Raw genomic sequence first — 13,978 nt, forward strand, 5'->3', positions numbered from 1 at the left:
TTCACCAGCTTGACGTTTTGAGCCTGGTTAAGAAGAGAATAATTCAAGTACTGTGGTCACACTTCATGTTAATGGAATTCCTTAATATTAGGGACCTTTAAATGTCAATTTTAAAGTTGTCTTGCTTTCAGAATTTAAATGCGGTTTACAAAACTGTCAATTAGTCAATCGTGCTCAGCAATATCCAATACGTTGGCCCTGGGAGGAATGGAAAGCCAACGTTAAACTGAGGAAGCCACAATTCCCCACATTAAATTGCTTAATTTAAAAAAGGAAGTCGGGGGGCCTGCCCGGTGGTGCAGTGGTTGAGCGCTGGGCTGTGAAGCTGCCTGCAGCCTCCACAGTGCTGGTTCGACCCTCAGCCTCCGGGCGAGGGTCCCACATGATGCGCAGACCTCTCCTCACACAACCGCTGCTCCCCTCAGCAGTGTATTTCATCGGTCTGCCTGTTCTGCTCCCAGCTCTGGCTCTGGTGAATTCTCTCACCTTCCCACGTTTCTGACTGTACCCAGTGCTTGTATAAATAAATAAATAAAATCTTAAAAAATAAATAAAAAGGGAAGTCGGGGGCCTCCCCAGTGGCACAGCGGGTTGAACACAGGGCTCTGAAGTTGTCCGCAGCCTCTGCAGCACAGGTTTGATTCCTGGCCGGCCAGGGAGATTCCCACATGGCACGGCAGACCTCGCCTGTCTTGCCCACTGCTCCCCGCAGCAGTGTATTTCAGTCACTGTGCCTGTTCTGCTCCCCACTCTGTCTCTGGTGAATCCTCTCACCCTCCTGCACTTCTGGCCTGTACCCCAGCTCTTGATAAATAAAAAAAAAAAATCTTTAAAAAAAAAGGGGGGAAGTCACCTGCCAAACTAGTAGCTTTATAGATTTTGGATGCTGTAAATCCTGCATTTCAGAGACTACTTGGTCCTATCTAGAAATCAGACAAGTTGCCACCAGATGGACAGTGGGACTGAAATATGGTCTCTTTGGCAGATGGCCAAGTTGCCAAAAAGTGGGCTTAACTGTTTAATTCAGATTCACCCAGGATTTTTGTTTAATTTGCTATACTTTCAAAAATTAGAAAGCCTACTTATAGCCAGAGCTAAACATGGCATTCATTTAGCATAAAAAAAGATACAGAAGAGATGAAACTAGAGGAGCACTATTTAAGAGGCCATCAACATACAATCCAGCCCTTTTTGCAAGATACTCAACTCAGTGTTCAGTGTTTTTCCTTCTAGAATTAAACCTCTCTTGATTTGAGACTTCGTTTTTACCACCACAGATAGTTTTATGAGGTGTCAAAGTGTTTGCAGCCGTTTTTTTTTTTTTTGGGGGGGGGGCTATATGTTTTTCTACCTCATAATTAATTAAGACATGAGACATGCCTATTCATTTCTGTTCTCTCCTTATTCCTTCTTCCCTCCTGGACTCAACACTCTCAGTTCATGGCCTATCCAGCAACTCTGGGATGGCATCTAGTTATTATTAAATAAAGTTATTATTAAATAAAGGACCAATAAATTGGTCCTTCTCTCCTATACAGTGCATTATGCCTTTTTCTACAAACACAGCTTTTTTTTTTTTTTTAAGGGCTCTAGATATTCTTACCATATATGGGAATAAAATATTATGGATTTAAAGTTTCACATATTAAATGATCTTTTCCTTAAAATAAAGACAAGTTAGAATGTAGATAAAGATAACGTAGACTGATAAATTATTTTCTTATATTGATTTTTTTTATTAATGATTAATTTAAGAACTCACTACCCAACTCCTGACTTAAAGTATTAGCAGCTAGTTATCTACTTCTGTATTCCTCCCTGTCACCCCTGAGGTAACCATTCTTCTGAATTTTATGTTAATCTATTATTTTTTGTTATGTATGTGCCTAACTGCAGGTTTGCTTTGACTTCATAAAAATGGTATCATTCTTTTTGTAATGTTACCATTACATTTCTAACACATAATCATGCTATGTGAGCCAATAGCTCATTTGTTTCACTGGGGTACATATTCCATTCCATTTCTACATGGATTTATCCATTCTTTTATTGATAGACAACTGGGTTGGGAAAGATGTCCTTTTTATTATATTTCAACCATTCAAACTTCCCCTGAGGGGGTGGTTAGTAGGAAAGACTGTAGCTAAGGCTCAGTTTCCATACTCTCATTGTTGGAGAGAATCAGTAGCTACTGAGTCATAAATCTGGATTTAAATCTTGGTTCACTTTTGGGGGTGATGGTTGTGTTCACTATTTTGATTATGGAGATGGCCTCATGTATATAAACATGTTAAAATTTATGAATTGTACATTTTATATAAAGTATATCTCAGTAGTATTTTAAGAAAGAGAGGTCTCAGTTTCAGTGTTTAAAAGCTATGTGGGGTGGGCCTCCCCGGTGGCGCAGCGATTGAGCGCTGGGTTGCGAAGCTGCCTGCAGCCTCTGCAGCACCGGTTTGATCCCCAGCTGCTTCCCGGCCACCGGAGGAGGGTCCCACATGGCGCGCAGACCTCTCCTGCCGCCCGCTGCTCCCCTCAGCAGTGTACTTCGGTCCTTCTGCCTGCTCTGCTCCCCGCTCTGGCTCTGGTGAATTCTCTCACCCTCCCGCGCTTCTGACTGTACCCAGTGCTTGTATAAATAAATAAATAAATCTTAAAAAAAAAATGCAGAAAAAAAAAAGAGAAAAGAAAAAAAAAATTTTTTTAAAAGCTATGTGGGGCCTCACTGGTGGCACAAGCAGTTGAGCGCAGCGCTCTGAAGCTGTCCGCAGCTTCTGCAGCACCAGTTCAATCCCCGCCAGCCTCAGAGCAACCCACATGGCAAGCAGACCTCTCCTGTCTTGCCAGCTGCTTCCCTCAGCAGTGTATTTCGTCAGTCTGCCTGTTCTGCTCCCCACTCTGTCTCTGGTGAATCCTCTCACCCTCCTGCGCATCTGGCCTGTACCCCAGCTCTTGTATAAATAAAATAAATCTTTAAAAAAATAATAAAATAAAAATAAAGGCTATGTGATCTTAAGCAAGTGAGGTCATCTTTCCAAGATAGTTGCCTCATCTGTGATAGCACAAAGGTGCTTGGGTGGTTGCAGTGAGTATTAGATATATTCACATATACAAATGAACATAGTCTCTGGCTTCTGAACTTTCCCACGTGCCAGGTGCTTGACTCTATGTTGGAATATGGAGATGGGGATGTTGTCCCCCACTCTAGAAGGGAAGGCTAAGTGAATAGAGTCTTACTGCATTGTAATGGATGTGTGCAACAAGAGAAACAAACAAGTTACTAGAGACACCCTCACGGGTTTGAATGCATAAAGGCCTGGGAATGATAGGCCCCAATTTTCTCATCCTTGCCTGCAAGGGTACAGAGTAACCAGGTGCTACAAATTACAGAGCTGTGAATAGTGGGGGCAGCGCTGACTCCTCCATGTTGCACTGTCCTGAAACACTAATACAGGGAGACCCAGTAAGCAGGGACAGCATCTAGTACCATCATAAATGTTTCTTAGACTCTAAGCTACTCTAGAGCAGAGACTGTGTTCATGTACTGAAACCAGGCAGCACTTAAACAGTTTTTGGGAAAAAAAGCATAAATGAATGAATACCAGATAAGCCAAAGACAGAATGAAATGATAACAGTAGTCATAGTGAGAAGAACATGGGTAACCAACCTGGTGCAATGAAAAGAAATAAATTATGGCAATGCCTGCATCCATACCCTCCCTGAGACATTCTGGCTATGTGATATTGGGAATGTACCTTCCTACTTCTGAGTCTATACACAGATCATTTAAGTGATAGTAATAATTATTACAACACCTTGGAAAATTAGATATGTTCTAACATGTTCTATTATCATTATAAATTCAGAACTGCTATGGCCAGTTGAAAATGCAACAATTGGATGTTTCTAGTAGTTGCTGAAACCTCTCAAACTCATTGCTTTCGGCAGGGAATTCTATGTGGGTGGAATGAAAAGCTTAGACTGAATTGGGAGAGGGGCCAAATTTTCATAAAAACAGACATTGTCCATTGAGTCATTTTCTTTGAAGTCTGGTTTGGAACCAAGCAGTTTAATGATACTAATCATCATGACATGAGCACATACAACATGCCAGGCACTGTGCTAAGGATTTTATATACCTTAATTCACTTCAACCTCACAACAAACCTCTGAGATAGGGAAGGTAATTGTGTAATTTATTTTCAAAACCAGAATGCCTTTGAAAGTGAAAGGGGGTGCTATTAATAATTACCCAAGATAGCAGCTGCACTCTGGGACTGTCCTGTGCAACCAGAACATGTGGTTTATGGCTCTTCACAGTTGAGGAAACTGAAGCTCAGAGGGAAGCCATTTATCTGTGCCCACCCAGCTGCAACAGGTGGAAAGTCGCCCCAGACCAGAGACCTCCAGCATCCTGATAGACAAGCCTCCCATATTTGCAGCTACAGAGCAAGACTATGGTCCTTTAGTCTTCTTCAAAGCCCTCCTTTGATTTAAACATCTCTTATCAACAAAGACTAAAACAGAACCTAAGGTGACAGTTCAAAGAATAAGAGTAAACAGAAAATTTCAGTTTCTGTCAATACCATGAAAGCCAACCATTTATTGCCATAAATCCCAGACCAAATGAATCTGCTTGGGGGTAAATTTTATACAAGAGATTGAGTCACTCATAATTGACATCCTTTCTGCTGAGACAATGAGACTTCTATGAATGTTTCACTGATTCAGGAGTATATCGTCAAATATAAATAACTCCCAAAAAAGGCTGATGGGAAAATGCCTTGTCAACTCAGAGGAAGTATATTGACATCTGTAACTGATCTTCCTTCAAATACTGAAAAACGTCTTTGGTAGTTAGTACCTGCTTCATAATGAAAACTGGAAAACAAAAACAAAAACTCTCATGACTAGAAGAAAATTAAAGCAACGATTTCCTTTTGACTATACAGTTGCAAAAAGAAAAAAAATTTTGTGGGATTTCTAAATCCCTTCACAGAAAGCTTTTTTTCATACAGCATGTTTAATATTTACACGACAGACATAATATATGCAAGCTGGAAATAGTTCAAACAATTTTTGTTTTTGCTATATATTACCTCATCAGTTTGAAAGATACATGTATGTATCATTAGCAAAATACCTTTTATCAGACCATAAACAAAAGTTCTACTTGGTAACTGTTTTGCATTAAGATGATTATTCCAGAAAAAATAACCAGACATCCCCTAAGTTCTCTGTTCTAATTTATATGTCCTTAACATTTGCCTTATTAGCAACTCTCATTTTAGGAGAGTGATTCTATTGGAAACACAAAACAGCTCTGCTAAATAAATACATGTTAGGTGTTTTCCATCCTGAAGATCTACTTGAATGTTAGAACATTTGTAGCTTAAGCACTGGGTAATTTATCGCACCCCTTATTCTATACGGCCCACTGCTCTCCTCATCATAACCCCAACTGTTAACCTAATACAAAGAAAAGGGTTTTCCCAGTAAAATTTTCCTTCTCATTTGACTTCTACATACTCTGTATTTAAAATGACCCCCACTATTAGAGCAACTTTTTTTTTTTCTTTTAGACTTATTTAGACAAGCACTGGGTACAGTCAGAAGTGCGGGAGGGTGAGAGAATTCACCAGAGTCAGGAACAGAACAGGCAGACTGACGAAACACACTGCTGAGGGGAGTGGCGGGCAGCAGGGGAGGTCTGCGCGCGATGTGGGACCCTCGCCGGTGCCCGGGGATTGAACCAGCGCTGTAGAGGCTGCGGGCAGCTTTGCAGCCCAGCGCTTAACCGCCCAGTGCCACCGGGGAGGCCCTGTTAGAGCAACTTTTAAGAACATGAATTCCAGTTAGGGGTTTTATTTTAACATGAAGTCTGCTGGCTTGGAGTCTCTTTTACAGTAACTGGATTCCCAACTGATTTTAAAGGCCAATTTGATCATACTCTGATGTCTGTGAGGACTGAGATCTACTTCTGGACTTTGCATTGTGTTTTTAAATTCTGCCCTACCGGTGTGCACAGCGTGCAGACACAGTGGAATCATTCCTGCCTCGATATGGTTAATATCTGGCAAGACCAGTTCTCCTTCCTCACTACTCTTCTATTTTATGGCTTTCCAGCTGATGACCCTTGGATTCAGCTTTCTGTAGACCTTTCTCCTCCTCCTGTCCCCCCTAAAAGAACTCCAAACCCATACAGAAAACAACTCCTCAACTTTTTATTGGTATTGTGTTAATTGTATAAATTAACTGGGCACAATTGGCAGCTTTTCAGATAGTGAGTTATCTAAACTAAAAGCTTGATATATCTTTGCACTGATTCAAATCTAATTTGTGATCTTCTGTAGCATATAAAGCTGTTTCATGTAAATCATTTTTTACTTTGCTTATCAAATTAATCCTGTTCCTTTGTTGGCAGATATTTTTTCCTATTGTATCTTCTTACTTGCTTTTATAGATAGCAAAATTGATTTTTAAAATTAATTTTATACCTTACTATATCACAGAATCTGATTATTAAAAGCATTTCAAAATTTTGTTTTTCTGACTGGTATATTCTGGTTTTTACCAAACATATAAACTTAACTGTATCAAGGGTGATAACATAACCTTAGTCATTCTCATTTTTGTGTCTCTTATTCTACAACTTTTCTAATTGTGTGGCTAATTCTTCCCATACAATGTAGTGATAGTGACAGTGACTGTCCCTGTCTCATGATGTGTCTGTTATTGTGAATGGCTCATTAAAAATGTTGAATTTGGGGCCTCCCCAGTGGCGAGGTGGGTTGAGCACCACACCGTGAAGCTGTCCACAGCCTCTGCAGAGCAGGTTCAATTCCCGGCTGGCCAGCAAGACACCCACATGGTGCAGCAGACCTCTCCTGCCTTGCCCGCTGCTCCCCTCAGCAGTGTCGTTGATCTGTCTGCCTGTTCTGCTCCCTGTCCTGTCTCTGGTGAATTCTCTCACCCTCCCTTGCCTCTGATCTGTACTCCAGTTCTTCTATAAATAAATAAATCTTTAAAAAAATGTTGATTTTGACATTAAAAATTATGTTGAATTTGATGACATGGCAGATATTTTTTTTTAATGTGTAAGTATCTACTTCTCTGTTTAATGAGTATTTTTTTAAATCAAGAATGGCTATTGAATTATATCAAATACCTTACCAATATCTATGGTTTTTATATGATTTTTCTTATGAAATCTACTCAGATACTGCTGAAAAGTTTAGTAAAATGAGGTCTGAGAATTAAGCACTAAATTTTGCAAGGTAGAGGTGATGAATGGACTTAACAAGAGTTGCTTCAGCTGTGTGCTAGGGATAAAAGTTTGTTTGGAGAGAGTTCAAAGGAGATGTAAGGAAAGGCAATACCAATAGCAAGTCTAGACAGTTCTTTGGAGAAGTTGTATTATAAAGAGCAACTGAAAAATGGGGCAGAATTTGGAGGGTGATGAAAGGTCAAAGGAGGGTTTCTTCAAGATGAAAGAAAATCCTGAAAGTTTTATGATGATGGTTATTATGCAAGAAAGAGAGAAAATCAGTTAGGCAACAGAGGGGCAAATTGTGGGTATGAAGTCCTTGAGAAGTTAGTCTTATTTGTTCCATTGGAAAAATACTGTGTGCTTACTGTGTGCCCGGAGCTGACCAGATACGGGAAACAGCAGCAGAAGAGCAGCAAGGACTATTCACGCTTGGCAAAAGGCGGAGTAGACAGAGGAACAGACACAGCAGTTTAATAAGTCTGGTAGTAAAACGATTTGCCTTCTGAGTTTTCTTTCTTCTTCTAGAACAGTAAATATCAAAGACAGTATTTGAGAGTAAAGCAAAAAAAGAGGTGTTTGGAAATCTGAGATGAGTTGAGAAATATAACTTGAAGTAGAATAGAAGACTGGTGAGTTAAAATAAGAGAGTGCTGGGCAGCACTTTAGGTCCATCACTTACAGTAAGGTTACTTAACCTGGTATTTTCTCCAGCCCTGTTTAGCTAACCAGGCTTTAGTGAGGGAGAGAATTGGGTAAAATTGGGGTTTGGATTTCTCCAGGAAATGAACAGAAGGCGAGAAACGCCAGCAGAGCTGAGTGTGTATGCAAAGAGGTTCAGAGAATGTGGCCCATGTAAAATAAACTGGGGCAGGATGACTAAGCTCATGAAAAGGATAGGGTCAAAGCATTAGAATTTCTCATGGTGTCAAATAATTTCTATAATGAGATTCTAGAGGGCTCAAGTTGGAAAGATAGGAGACGGAATCACCCTTGCCTCTTCTTTTCCGCATAACTTCAACAAATTCTGTAGGATCCACTTTCAAAATAAACCTCGAATCTCCACGGCTGTCACACAGGCCCTGGACCTCATCATGTTTCTTTGCAGGATTATTGCAAAAGTTTACTGACTTGCCACTCTGCTTCCATCTTCAACTCTCTATGACCTTGTCTCCACACAGTGGTCAAACTGCATTAAATAGTAAATTAGAGCATCCACTTTCCTTCTCAATTCCTCCCGCACTGTCCCATCACACCCAGGGACAACAAATCCCTAGCCCTTGCCATGGTCAAGCGAGTCCTAAGTGATCTGGCTCTCTGTTACCTCCCCAAGTCACCATTCCTCCCCAAACTCACTGCTTGCCACTGCCACTCTGGTCTCTGGCTCTTCCTCCCACAGGATCACTGTTTTGCCTTCCCCAGGCCTTGGCAGGCTCTTCTTCCTAGAGCTCGTCCCCCAGGACACTTACCTGCAGTGTTCCTGCACTTCATTCCAAGACTTGCGCTAGTGACACGGTCAGAGTCCTTCTCGAACACACAGTCTGAAACTGCAGCACCCCGTCCCTCTAACACTCTCCTCACTCTCTGTAACACTTCAGTGTGTGTGGTGCTACATTATACTTGTTCATGTCATTTTCCCTTCGTTTTCACTGGTAGGGTCCTCAGAACATCCAACAATGCTTGACATATTGGAGATGCGGAATAAGTTTTTATTGGCTAAATGAATGAAAGAACAGCCTATTCAAAAATATCTCAGAGAACAATCTTATTCCTCTCTCCCACTTTCTAGATAAGGAAATTAATGCCCAAGTGAATTAGGCCCATGGGATAAATCCAAGAGACACAGCGAGTGGCAGAGCTGAAAATTGGTTTCCTAACTCCTAGAATACTACCATCTCTTAACTTCTGCCTTCCTTGCCATTCATACAAGCACTCTTGGTCTAATCTTTAGCCTGGCTTCCTATGGCAATAGCCTTATAATAGCCTTATAAGTCTTCTTCTCACAATTCTTACCCTCTGCTAGATGTTCCCGTTTCCTGGCTTTCCAGATCTGAAGAATTTCTCTCTCAGATGCTATTACATGGCAACCACTTTTTAAAGCATATACTATAGACAAACCTTTTTATTCAGGTGAGTTCTCTCTACTTGAGAGCTCTCAGTTCCTCAAGGTAAGTACAGATTCCTCATTAACCTTTGCACTTTGCAGTATCTGTATACAGCATCTATCCTTAAGAAACATTCACTGCAATGGCTGCTGCTTCTTCCTGGAATGTTCTTCTCTGGTATTTTTTTTTTCTTTTTTTTTTTAAATTTTATTTATTTTTGCATAAAAGAAGTAGGGTCTAAACCAGAGTTGCAGGGGTGTGAGAGGATTCACCAGAGACAGAGTGGGGACCATAGCAGGCGGATTTACTGAAACACACTGCTGAAGGGAACAGTGTGCGAGACAGGAGAGGTCTGCTGTGCCATATGTGGGTTAGCTCCTTGCCCAGGGATTAAACTCAGGCCGTAGTGGTATAGCACTGAGACTTTATCCCAAGACCATCAGGGAGGCCCCCAAGATTTTTTTTTTAATCCTAATCACCCCTTTGCTCAAGAAAGTCTATACTTTTAATTTAAAATCACAAACACCCCTCTGTCTTGTTCTGCTTATTTTACCCCGGAGCACACTTCACTCTTTAAAACCGCATCATTTATGCTCTGCATCTCACCATTGAATCAAAGCTCCACTGAGGGCAAGAATTCCTTTTGTTTGCATCATTGTTATCTCTAGCACCTAGAATAGTTCTGACACCCAGGAGGCACTCAATAAACCCTTGTTTTATAAATAAATGGTAATTCTGTGCTTCAAATAGCTGTCTGTTTCTGAGCACATGGAAGAGGGATGCGAAATATGTCTGTGTTCCAAATGATTACCACCGAAGGCTACACAGCTTCAAAACCTCAGCGCATCAATATAATGTGGTTAAGTGGCAGTGAGATTAATAAAGATTCTGATTTGGGATGACTATTTAATCAGAAGAAATTATTCACTAGATTGTTAAATGAAAGCCAGCTAAGCAGCCAGGCCTGCACTAAGCACTGTGTGGGGTGCACACAAACCAACGCCCTGAGGGAACCTGAAGCTGCTTGTGCACTAGTTAGGGTGAGTGGCACATTGGAGCTGGTGAAGCACAAGGACATACAAAGGTTAACATCCACACCAATTTCAGAAACTTTGTCACTGCAAACAGCACTGTCTTATCAACTTTGTACAGTTAAGAAGGGGGCGGGGGGGAGCATATTCTCTGGTAGAGAGCTTTGTAATTAATCCGATAATTATGACTAAACAAAAAGATGGGGAATGTGCTCCAAGACTATCAAACTGCATATGTAATATGGGGGGTGTGTATGTGACAGGAGGGCTTTTTGATGCTTCATGGAACTAGGAAATTGCAGAAGTTAATACACTATTGAATGATGTAGCCTAACAGAGTGCTGAGTATAACAGGGGGAAGGGGAGAGAGGCAGGAAGGAAAGGGGTAGTTATTACGATGAGTTAATACCATGGTATACTTTGTTGATATCTATTTATATATAATAATTAATAATTATGTACTTTGATATAATTTTTATCCTGAAACAAATTTCTTAACATAAGCTGTTTTGAGAAAACATTCACAGACCTAATGATTTTGGAAAAATTTGAATATAATTCAAAGTGGTTCTAGATATATTTTAGAAAAAAAAAAAGGTTCCCCATAAATACTACCAATGGTACATAAATCTAAGGATATAGAAATACTTCTGCTAGTTTATAGACTGTAAATGATTCAGAGGTATAGGATCCTACCTCTTCAGATGAATGTTAAATACCATGACCAATGTTACCACAATAAAAATAAATAAATAAACTGCATGTTTGGTGGGGGAGTAGTCTGCAGGCCAGACCCCTGCCATCCCCTAAAGGAAAGGAACCCTGCCTGATTGTTTGCCTAGTGTAACTTCCTTGTTCCTGTTCCCTTCTTCAGATACAAATCTTGCATTCTGAATAGCTCTTTAGAGAGCCTTTCTGTTTGCTAGATTTGATGCTGCCCAATTCAAATTGGTGCTTCTTCAAATAAACTCTTAAAATATTTACTATGCCTCAGTTTATCTTTTTTTAAAAAAGATTTATTTATTTATTTAAGCACTGGGTACAGTCAGAGGCATAGGAGGGTGAGAGGATTCACCAGAGATAGAGCAGGAAGCAGAACAGGCAGAATGACGAAATACACTGCTGAGCGGAGCAGCAGGAGAGGTAGCAGGAGAGGTCTGCGCGCCATGTGGAGGGACCCTTGCTGGCCGGCCAGGGATTGAACCAGCGCTGCAGAGGCTGCAGACAGCTTTACAGCCCAGTGCTCAAACGCTGCGCCACCAGGGGAGGCCTGCCTCAGTATATCTTTTAACCAACTTTATTCTCATTTCACCAGCTTTTTCACATGTCCTTTTCTGGTCTGGGATCCAATCCAGGCTACCCTGTTGAATGAGAAGCCTTACCTTTTGATCTGCTTCATCATCTTCATCTTGATAATCATCGCAGAGCTGGCTGCAGTTGGCTGCAAAGGTAGGTCCCTGGGAGTAGTACTGAGAACTTCGGTAGCCATCTCGCCGTAGTTTATCACACTCTGTAGAGGATACAGGCCGCGGAGCGGGGAAAGGGTGTTAACAACCAAATTTGTTTCTTTTCCTTATTTACCTTTTCTAGAAGTATTTTCCTAGGCATAAAAAGATTTCAAAATAATGATAAAAATGATGATTGAAAGTAATTACGAGCAAAGCACCTACTACACACCCCTCATGCTAAATACTTAAATGGATTATCATTAGACTTCACACAACAAAACTTTGAATCAAGTTGGGGTGAATGAAATTTTTCCTCGGTAATGCTATACGAGTAAGCAATGGACTAAGAATTTGAATCCAGGGTCTTAATTCCTATACTTTTTGACACACAACATTTGATTATGTCATTTCATGTCAAAAAATACAGGCGATTCTTATGCTGAGCTTGCTTTCTAGAGTCATCTGCTAAAAGTGACATAAAAAGTCATGTATTATAATATTCTCCTTTTATTTTCACTTCCAAATTTACTTTATGGCAAACAGTCTATAATCACCGTGTGGCACTCATATGAAGGTGGGTGGGAGGCTGAGATGTCTGCCAAGAATGCCTGGCACCGTGAGTGGAATTCACCGGGGACATAGTGCCCTGCATGGCAAGAGGACAGGGGCCACGGGCTGATTAGAGACTAAGGTCCCTCCTCATGGGGGATTCACCACACTGATACCCTTGACAGTGGGGGCAATGGCAGCAAGTCAAGTTCTCATGGCTTTTTAAAGTTCCTGGAGCTTTTCTATTAGCCAGTCAAGACACCTTGGGGGATTATTTGCCTCAGAGGGCTTCAGCACAGGGTTTCTTTAAATATGCAGCTTGCTAAGGAATGCAAAATGTGTTTGCTTTTGAAACAGTTTCACAAAATCCCACACCTAGAGCGGCACAGAACTAAAGTAGGACATTGCTACAGTTTTTTTTCTAGCACTAGGACCTACGCTGCCTCCTCAAAGAGGAGATGAGCAGTTGCTTGAGTGGAGGTACAAAAATTCTCCAGCCAGGAAAGTAAAAATTCTGCGTTCATCTCTGCTGCCTCACAGTGGGAGTGGATAAAGTTTCCAATACAAAACTATAAACCAGATATTTTTTAAATGCTGCGGAATAGTCATGAAGATCTTTTAAAATGTCAAACGAAGTAAAAATTTATATGTGACCACAAGCTAGCTAAATATTACTACTTCAGTTACTTATGGGCTAAGTAATTAGTAGGCTGGGCTTGACAACCACTTCTAATACTGAGTAAAATGGAAACCTTTTTTTTTTTTTCTAATTTCTGAAACTTCCAGAACATGTTCTTTCATGAGAATATACTCAGACTAATTTAACTCTTTCCAGTGAGAAATATTTTCAGATATTCACTAATATTCCTTAAAAAATAAATAGTATAACTAGAATCTATATTTTCTCTCTACAGAGATGTCACATAAAGCATGATTTGTAGTTTTCTGATGGTTTCCTGTGCAGGTGCTGGGATCTGTAAATATCTGATTTGGTTTTCTTTCCATAAAGTTAGGATTAAAAAAGGAACACTCAGGCCCAGTAATAGTTTTACATTTCATTAACTTGTGCTCCCAAATTAACTCTTCAGTGGTCCTATAAAACTAAAGTTTCCTATGGACTCAGGGTGAACCTTGTAAAACAAACCAATAAAGGGTTTTACCACTTGTAGCTACTATCATATAATTCAGTGTTTTCAAATACTTGACAAACAATGCAAAATACAGAGTGAAGGTCAAGGTCATTTTAAGTCCTTTAGCTGTTTATATTTCCTTTCCCCTTGTCACTAATTGATCCTATAAGAAGTTTGAAATTATAAAATTTCATGATATTAAAAAATCTATTTTACACATGGGTTACCATGTATGATCACATTTGAAAAAAAAAATTCCCTGCTAGGAAATGAAAGTGGGGTTAAGAAATTAAGGTAATTTCTAAGGGAGGCACTAGTTCTGATATTCTCGGCCCCAATAATAAAATGCTCAAAATGATCCATATTATATCTTAAAAGACTAACATATTGCAAACTTATTAACCATATGCTGAAAAGCACAGGAAAGGCTGACAATTTTTAGCACTT

The 13,978-nt window shown here is 40.2% G+C and overlaps 1 protein-coding gene across 1 annotated transcript in view; it reads right to left on the reverse strand.

The window, feature by feature from the left end:
• Positions 1-13,978, reverse strand: part of NHSL1 (NHS like 1) — a 134,119-nt gene that overhangs the window by 32,941 nt on the left and 87,200 nt on the right. Inside the window, 1 exon segment of the mRNA XM_054697868.1 lies at positions 11,787-11,914. Within this exon segment, the coding sequence (XP_054553843.1) occupies positions 11,787-11,914 (128 nt within the window).

This window comes from Talpa occidentalis, unplaced genomic scaffold (assembly GCF_014898055.3).
Source record: "Talpa occidentalis isolate TD23 unplaced genomic scaffold, MPIMG_talOcc4v2.1 talOcc4.2, whole genome shotgun sequence".
NCBI classification, from domain to species: Eukaryota; Metazoa; Chordata; class Mammalia; order Eulipotyphla; family Talpidae; genus Talpa; species Talpa occidentalis.